The sequence below is a fragment of the Arabidopsis lyrata genome (assembly GCF_000004255.2).
Source record: "Arabidopsis lyrata subsp. lyrata unplaced genomic scaffold ARALYscaffold_8, whole genome shotgun sequence".
In the NCBI taxonomy this organism is placed as follows: Eukaryota; Viridiplantae; Streptophyta; class Magnoliopsida; order Brassicales; family Brassicaceae; genus Arabidopsis; species Arabidopsis lyrata.
Window position 1 is genome coordinate 7437187 of NW_003302548.1, and position 8977 is coordinate 7446163.

The 8977-nt window shown below is 34.6% G+C and overlaps 1 protein-coding gene and 1 long non-coding RNA gene across 3 annotated transcripts; one reads left to right on the forward strand and one right to left on the reverse strand.

Moving 5' to 3' along the window:
* Window positions 1-1344, forward strand: LOC9301640. Of its 2 annotated transcripts, none has more exons than XR_002329965.1 (2): window positions 1-456; window positions 1056-1344. It is a non-coding gene; the product is annotated as an uncharacterized LOC9301640 (long non-coding RNA). The 2 variants fall into 2 exon arrangements; XR_002329964.1 differs by lacking the exon at window positions 1056-1344 and adding an exon at window positions 632-909.
* A 1936-nt stretch (window positions 1345-3280) lies between these two features.
* Window positions 3281-3872, reverse strand: LOC9299892. Its single transcript, XM_002865520.2, has one exon. The coding sequence runs from the start codon at window positions 3811-3813 to the stop codon at window positions 3400-3402; it is 414 nt and encodes a 137-aa protein (XP_002865566.1). The 5' UTR covers window positions 3814-3872; the 3' UTR covers window positions 3281-3399.
* Window positions 3873-8977: the final 5105 nt, after the last annotated feature.

Below are 8977 nucleotides of genomic sequence, written 5' to 3' on the forward strand. Positions count from 1 at the left end.
CTGAGAGGCTTATTTTCATTATTTGTGATAACTTCAAAATCTTGCTTCATAGATATTCTTTTCCAAGTGATTTGCTTCGTCTCTGTCTTTAGTTCTTGGATCATATGATTCAACTGGTTTGTGGGATGTGTTTATCTCTGATTGAGGATCTTGGTCTTTACTTGTTGTGGCGTTCATACACATTCTTGTGAGTTTATGGTACATTGTCTCGAATATTACTTAGAAGCTTGCAAGCTACAATATATTCAAATAACTAGACTTTGTTCTCACTGTTTCATCTTTTTTGTTTCGGTGAAAGGATAAGGCTATGGAGATTTTCTGTGGTTAGCTACACTGGTTTTATTTTTATAATTTTTGATTATCATTTCCTCCAAGCTCTGTGCCTTGGAAGATGACAATAAAGAAGAAAAACTTTGTATCTTGTACCGCAACAATCACTTCTCTACCATCCTGAAGGTTAGTTACTTATTTGTAAATCTGTAGTGTCTTTTTTTTTTTTTTCCGAGTCACTTTCTCTCATCAACGTTGTCCTCTTTTCACTCTCTTTCTCATCTCTTCTTTCTTTGATTTTTGGATCTCTCTCCCTGATTCACTAATTTAAGTCAATTATTTTCAAACTGATTGTTCCTAGATTCATCACAAAACCCAAGAAGAAGAAGTTTCTGAGACAGATAAATTGAGTAGATGCAAACAGAGAAATAAGAACTTTCGGACGATTTAAGACCGGAATTCAGACGACATAAGGAGAAATGAGCACAACTGATTAAAACCCAGAAAGTGAAATGAATAAAATCCGAGTGCTTTGTGTTTTGGTTTTGTTACTTAACCCTAAAATCAGAAGTTACATATGCATATTACAATGTGATAGTTTAGTTACATATGCAGATTAAAAAGGGCAATTACATCTTAGATGTCGTGCACTCGTGCTATAGCAAACTAATTCCAACTTGTGTTCAAAACTTTATTCAATAAGTTTCATGAAAGTCATCTCTTGTCAGAATATCTATTCTCATATAACGATGACTGGATATGTATTGTTGTGTGGAATGATTCAGAGATGAAAAAGCATTGCAAAGAAGACATCAAAGAAGGCTGCTCAAGCTGCAGCTGCGAGTTCTGGTACTAGAGGCAAATGAGCTACTAAGAAGTGATTATGATCATTTGGTTTGGCTTTTGAGCCCAGAAGATGCCATCCAAGTTCGAAATATCATGGAAAGGTATAGATTCAACCAGTTCGTAAGGCACTGAATCATAATTGTGTAAAATTTTCAGGGTACACAAGTATTCTTGGTGAATTTTAGACTACGATCGTATATTATAATCTCTTACTTCTTGAAAGGTAAACAAAAAAAAAATGTTGGGAGGTAAACAAGAATTTATGATCGTCTACTCGACTTTGACTAGGACAATTGCAACATAATTGATATAATTTGTCCTAAACTAAAAAAAATAACTTCTAGCAATGCTTGAAACATTTTCACTTTGGTAGTAATGAAAATAATAAAGTAACATCCAATAGTAAGAAAGTGTTTGTTTTAGGTATTTAAATGACTTTGTTAGAGTTCTCTCTGTCAATTTAATTACAAAATTTGCAATCTTTATCTTTCTTCATTAGTACATTTTTACTTTGCATCAAAAGAGAACTATCTCACTAAAAATATACGCTATTTAATTTCTGATAAGTAAGTTTATGACCCACATCTTTAAATGATAATTCATGTTAATACATACACTATGTTTGATTTAGTTGTGATTTCAAACAATATGGTTTAACTATTACAAATCATATTTACATTAAATAATAAAAAAACTTTTTAAAAGAATACCCGCAACGTAGCGCGGGTTTCGACCTAGTCACTTAAAAATTATGTTAATTTGATTAACATTGGTTGCTGGTGTCGGATCTAGCACAACCCAACCAATTTCATTTTAATCTGGTTATTTAACAAAGCCTAAAAATCTTTAGACATTAAACTTGAATTTTTCAATACAAATCTATAACATCATTTTTGTTTTGTTCCACATCTAAAATTGAGAGAAAGTTATGGGAACACATATACTGGAAACAACAAATCAGTATTAGTCAGCTAATCTATATAAATTCATTTAACGTCCCTACAATCTATATAAATTTGTATTGAAATTCGACCTAGTCAATTTTAAAAGTTTTTGGTCGAAGGCTGATCACACGTCTTCATACATTGTTCAAAAAGATGTATATGATTATTTGTTATTTTAATGAGAAAAAAAAATTGTTTTCAATTATTTTATGGATAAAACGAATTTCAATACAAATTTATATAGATTGTAGGGACGTTAAGTGAATTTATATAGATTAGCTGACTAATACTGATTTCTTGTTTAAACAAGACAAAAATGATGGTATAGATTTATATTTGAAAACCGTTGTAAAGTAGTAAATGATATTCAGTCTAATTAGACAAAACAAAAAAGTTGGTACTACAATTATGTCGTAACTTTATAGTAAATTTGCCACTATTTTGTTTTAATTTTAGTAAGTTCAAATCAATGAAACTTTCTGTGTAGGACACAAAATTGCAGGAGAAAATTGTTTACATTATATTTATAAAATAAATAAGTAAGTAATTACCAAATTTTGTTGTAAATTTGTCGTAAATTAGCCATGTATGTGCAGACGTTTTGTTGTAATATATATATATATATATATATATATAGTGTTCTAAAATACGTTATATGCTAGGTGTACGGTGGAGCACCGTATAGCGTATAGACGTATATACGACCGTTTATGCGGGACTATACGGTAGATATTTTTTATTAAATAAATATAAATATATATAATAAAAATAAAACATAAATATAGTATCATGATGATACTATACATGAATACAAAAAAAATCAAATTTTCAATTTTACAAAATATTTTTAAAATTTTAAATAACTAATAAGCATAAAAATAGTGGAAAAGAATGATAATTAAGTTATTTTATAGTTAATTATTATGATTAATTTTTTGAGAGCCAAACTAAAAATTTTGTTAAATCATTTTTCCAAACATTAATAAAATGACATAGTTTTTGTTTTGAGTATTTAAAAAAAAAACGTCGTATATGCGGATTTCACCGTATATATGCCGTATAATCGCCATATATGCGGACCGTATTAAACAACTGTATAGCTATAATACAGTACGGCTTCCCACCGTACAGCGTATATACGCCGTATATACGGCCGTACAGACCGTATTTTCGAACACTATATATATATATATATATATATATATATATATATCAGATTTTTCTTATAATTATACTCAAAATGTCTTTTAACATGTGTGGAATTATGGATTACAAGAAGCAATGATCAATCTAAAGATTACATTTGAAGACTAGACATGAATTATTGGAAGATCATAACTCATAAGGTAGGGTACCATAAGGAGTGAAAGTAAGATTGTTTAGAAACCAAAAGAAGTAGAAGTATTAGCATAAGCAAAACTCCCCACGGAAAGTTTCCTTCTCCAAAAAGGGACTTAGCCTGGTTTGCTCTAACGGAGTAAGAGGATTTAAAGAGAAGTCGATGGACGAAGTTTAGAGAAAGGAGGAGGAATACAAAGAGAATTGGGAGGAATAGCATGAAGAGCTTGAGATTAGCCGCGGTTTTCTCAACCTCGTATTTGTAACGCGGGTATGAAGAGAGGAATAGGAGTAAAGATATGATGGCTAAGAGAGCTAGTAGTGTAAGAGGAGGTGCTGATGTTGTTAGTAGTGTTTCCTCTAACCATCCTCGCTTCCATGAACCTCCTCTTCTTTCCTTAATAAACCAACCCATCTTCCTCTTTGTCTCTCTTTTTTTTTTTTGGGTTCAAACTCCTCTCCTATAATATAGTGGCCTTTGTTTGCTTTTGTATTGGAGGTTTGGAGCATATATATATATATATATATATATCTTTTCGACAAACCAAAATGCCTTTTTTTAAAGATGCCGTTTTTTTTTTTTTTGGTAATTAGGAAAAGATGCCTTTTTGTTGTAGAGTGATACTTAGGAGAATTGTAATTATTAAATTACAACATCTTTACAGTTATTTAAAATCTTGGCACATACAAATATAAAATTTTATCATCAAAATTCAATTCGTAATAGAATTTAGTTTTTCAAAATCATCAATTAGTTTAAATTTGCATTGTTGACTTATCGTTATAAATTTTTTATTATGATATTAATTATATAACAGATTTTCTACTTTATAAATTACATTCTTGTCGCCTTGTCGGACAAACAAATTTACAATTAATTAATTATTTATAAAAGTAATAAAGCAAAGGTTAAAATCCTTCCCAACACTTAAAACTTAGTACTTTATATATATTTTAGTAAAGGTAAAGTCCGATCAATTGATGTGGCATAACCGCATATGTTCCCTGGAAAAGAGTCGTTCTCGAACACTCTTTTAGACTATTTTTTTTATTATTATTCTATATTCCATAATCCTTTTTATTGCATTTCTCTCTATTTAGGAATTCCTCTCATAATTTAACAAATAATCTTTATTATATAAAGTTGGGTTTTTAATGTTTTCATCTTACGTGATCACAACATATATCAAGTAATTATCTACAAATATATGTCACGTGTAAAATCTAAATTTGAAATATATTTAAAAGCAAACATAGAAAAGCTCTTAACATATCGGAAAAATATACACATAAATAAAAGAATATTTTTTTATATTAAAAAATAGACTTTTGCAAAAATACCACTTTTTCAATGCTACTTTTCAAAAATACTCTATTTTTAAAACCATATAAAAAATGCTCTTAAAAATATAAGATTTACGCAAATATGTATGTCATATTATTAAAACATACACAAACTACATTTCTATGTATCTAAAATCTTATAAATACTTTATAAATACCTTATAAATGCATTTTAAATACCTTTAAAAACCTTAAAAATCCTTCAAAATAACTTATAAAACCTTTAAAAACACCTTATAAAACCTTATAAATACTTGGATCGAGTCTTCAAATAGTAGTTACAATCCATAAGTACCTTATAAACCTAATAAAACTTTATAAAAATTTCAGATTTACAAAGGGGCATTTTTGAAAATAAACATCTAAAAGGGGTATTTTTGAAAAAGAGCACACCAAAAGGGGTACTTTTAACAATTTCCCTAAAAAAAAAAGTAAAAGTTTTTTTTTTATAGATAAATTCCTATATTAAACTATAAACTTTAATTCTAGTGAAATTCTTTTTGTTATTTCATTAATAATAAGTAATAAATGTGGATGTAGGATTCACACTCGATTGTTTTTAAGTATTTTTGTGGAAAAAAACTCTAAAATCAACAAATGAAAATAAGAATTTGAAAAGGAAAGTAACCAAGAAACTAAATAAAGCGAAAGAGCTTGGCAAGAGTAAAATAATAAAAAGCCTTGCAAAATTGTAAGAGAAAGAGTATGTTGTATTGCTTGATCGTAAGAGGTAAAAAGTTGTTCTTTCCCAAAACACATGCGTTTGAGGTTGTTTTTATAGAGAAAACATGATCAATGCGGTCATTTACTGCTCATAATCGCATTGATCCGCATTAATCATGTAGGTTACAATTTGACCGAAACGGTTTGAATTTGAACTATCTTGGGCTTCGCGTGGATCCTGAACTCTTTCTTGTTGACTCCGAACTCCTGCGTCTTGACGATGCCGCGAACTTCGAACAATATTCTCCTTGCTTCGGCCTTCCTTTATGCGAACTGTATGTTGAATAAGAGCGAACTCCGTAATGGTAAAGATCGAGCTCTTTAATAAACTGAATCGAACTTCCGACAGGTCGAGCTCGATCCCGGCAACGAAACATCTAGAAATCCAAGAGGATTATTATGTAATAATGACGTGGACAGATCCAAGTGGATCCTACCGAAGATGTGTGGGATCCGACCCCAACATTTAGCCCCCCATGTCTTGCGAGCTGAATGCTCGGCTTGGAAGACTTAAGTAAACAGTAATTAATGACTCGAGATTTTTAGCATTCCGGAATTATTCCATGTTTTACGCTATTACGCCGATCTCAGATAATCAGATGATTTGATATCCCTGCAACCGTCATCATTACTTTTTTAGTTTTATATTAATACTGCGGGGAGAACTGTCCCACTTCCCAATATTCTCGAGGCGGTTTTCCGCTAAATAAGGTTAAATGGAACGATGGCTTTTACAGTAGCGTACATTTACCCCTAAAGCTTTTACCAAACTAGAAAAAGAGAAACCTCTTAGTAAAGATATCTTCCCAGCCGTCTATGTTTCGGAAAACGAAGATGACAGTCAAAGAATCCCTGTTCCCAGAGGGGATGAAGTCTTCACCCAAAGGGGAGACAAATTTGGTCCGCATTTCAGGTCTCAGTCGACCTCCGCTTCCCTTGGCGCTCTTCGCCGCCTTTGTAACATCCCCCAGGAAATTGAATTCTCTCTTCCTAGACCCAACGAGTCTTCGAAAGTGGTGCGAGAGGGTTACTGTTGTGCGTATGAAGTCTATTTCAAAGGTTGTGGTTTGTTTTTTCCCGTACCGGAAGTTCTTCTTTTTTACCTCATCCACCTAAGCATTGCCTTTCCCCAAATGGCTCCCAACTTTCTTCGATACGTTCTGAGTACCCTGACTGTTTTGGCAAAAGCAGGGTTTTCCCTCTACACCAGCGAACTCTTAGGGCTATTTCGAGCCCGTGAATCCGCAGCAGCGGGTATTTTTTCTATAAACCCTATCCTTGACCGTAACCTGATCGACGGAATGCCCTCGAATGATAGGCCTTAGAGGAAATACTGGTTCTTTTTCCGAATCAATCCCCATTCCGTTCAAGGTCTTTCCGGTCTTCTTCTCGCCAATTGGTCGGCTAAACTTGGTTAAAAATTCAACCTTTACTACTTTCCACTATATTAAGTAAAAGAGATAGAATTCTTAATTCTTAACCCAATACATTGTTTCAGGGAACCAGACGATCCCCCGCCCAACCGTTGACTTCTTGTCCTTCTTTTGAATCGTTTCCGAGGGTGAAACAAATTGGAATTCCTTCACCCTTCAACGCATTCATAAAACGGGGCTCGCCATTAAAGACGGTCAGACTCACCCCCTCGATCCTCCTCCCGAGGAGAAAGACGTCTCGAGCCTGAATGCTCGAGATAAAAGAAAGATGCAGGCTGAAATCAAGGCTCTTAAGGATCAGCTATCCAAAATCGGGAGAAAGAAATGGATAGCTGCAATCTCCAGGATTGGTAACTTCCACAGGAAGACCCTCTTGGTTGATGACGGTTCATTAGAAGCAGCCCTGTCAGCCGCGGTGGATACTCATGGAGCTGAGATCCTTAACAACCCTCCAGTTGCCACCGCAATTTGCCCTTCCGAGCCAGGGTGTGAGGGAGAAATAACCTCCTCTCCTTGTACAAAGAAGAAGGCTCCAGATTCTGATAATCTATCAAACGAGAGACTTAAAACCGTGAGATTAAGTTCTCTCCCACGAGTCTCTAGCCTTCTACGTTCTGTTTCTCCCTCTTCAGAACCTTTAAACTCCGAGCTCCTTCTTCCGGGAGACAGAGTAATTTCAGAGGAAATAGATGAGCCGAGATCGGAGGTTCCCCTATCTCAAGGACTGAGTGTTAGGACTCAAAATCCTTTACCCGCTTTGATTTCAAGTAAGTTTTTATTTAGAAAGCGAGCATTAGCAAAACTTTCCACATATTGCATCTATTTTATTAATCTGCTATTCTCCTTTGCTTCGCAGGCGGAGAAGAGATTGGAGATATCTTCTGAAGTTTCCAAACCAGGGAAGGGGCGTCCCTTCCTCCTTTTTCGGTTTAGAGGCCGGAAATCCGTCAGATGTTCGCCAATCGAGCTTGCTACCTATCCTAGGTTCGGATCTTTTAGATTATGACAATCTCCCTTCCTTAGGTAAAAGCTTCTTGTCTAAACGACACGTTTTTTTTTTACTCCGAAGGCGTTTATGGAGACTAATGGAATGATCTTCCATTATGAGAACCTTCTTCATCAAGCAAAGAGAGAGACCGCAAAGGCTAAGAAGGAGGTTGATGATCTCAGATTAGCTAACCAATCCGAGCGATTTGAGCGGGAAAAATCACTCGAGTCATCTTTTGAAAATATGAAGAAAACTCTAGCAGCTAACGAGCAACACATCAGAATTGCGAATGCTGAAAGAGATTCTGCGAGGTCTAATGCTCTTCACTTGGAGGCTGAGTTAGAGGAGAATACGGCTTTGTTCGAAGAAGCAAATCAAGAGATCGAGCTTTTAACTAGGAACAGGGCTTGCGATATCGCTGAAGCCGAACATAATGCTCGAAAAGCGATGAGGGGATTCGGTAGGCAACTTATTCAATCTGTTACGAAGTTCATCAAGGACAAAGAGGTCTGGACTAAACTTCTAACAGATCGAGCCGAACTGAAGAGCAATCTAGACCTGATTAAGGAACTAGAGGCTGGGAGAGTTTTGTTCGAGAACGAGAGGAGCGAAGTTGCTGCCGAACTCGCTATGGTTGAGTCCGAGTTATCCTCGGCTTCCCGTCCTACTCTCGATCTGAAACAATTTTCTTTGGTATTTGGAGATTCCCCATCTCAATTCGAGGTAGGTGAAGGTTCTCGGCCACATGAGGGTTCTCCAGAGGTGTAGGAACGCTTTTTTGTTTTTTTTTTAAGAATTGTTTTGTTGAGTCCATGAGGATTATTCCGTTTGACGGAAATATTTTGTTCAATTAGTGTAACCGAACACAACCATGTACATGCTCTGGCATATGATTTTTTTTATAGCAAAAACGTTTGGACACGATTCTAGGTTTGCAAGTCCTAGCCCGCCAAAGAGGTCTTATGAATTGTGAGAGATGAGCTGATCAGGCTCACTTGCTTTTTTTAAAGAAAAAACATTGGAATTTTTCCTCGGTCTCTCGGTTGCGAGGTTAGAGCTCGGCTTACAAGAACACTTTGCGATACTTCAAA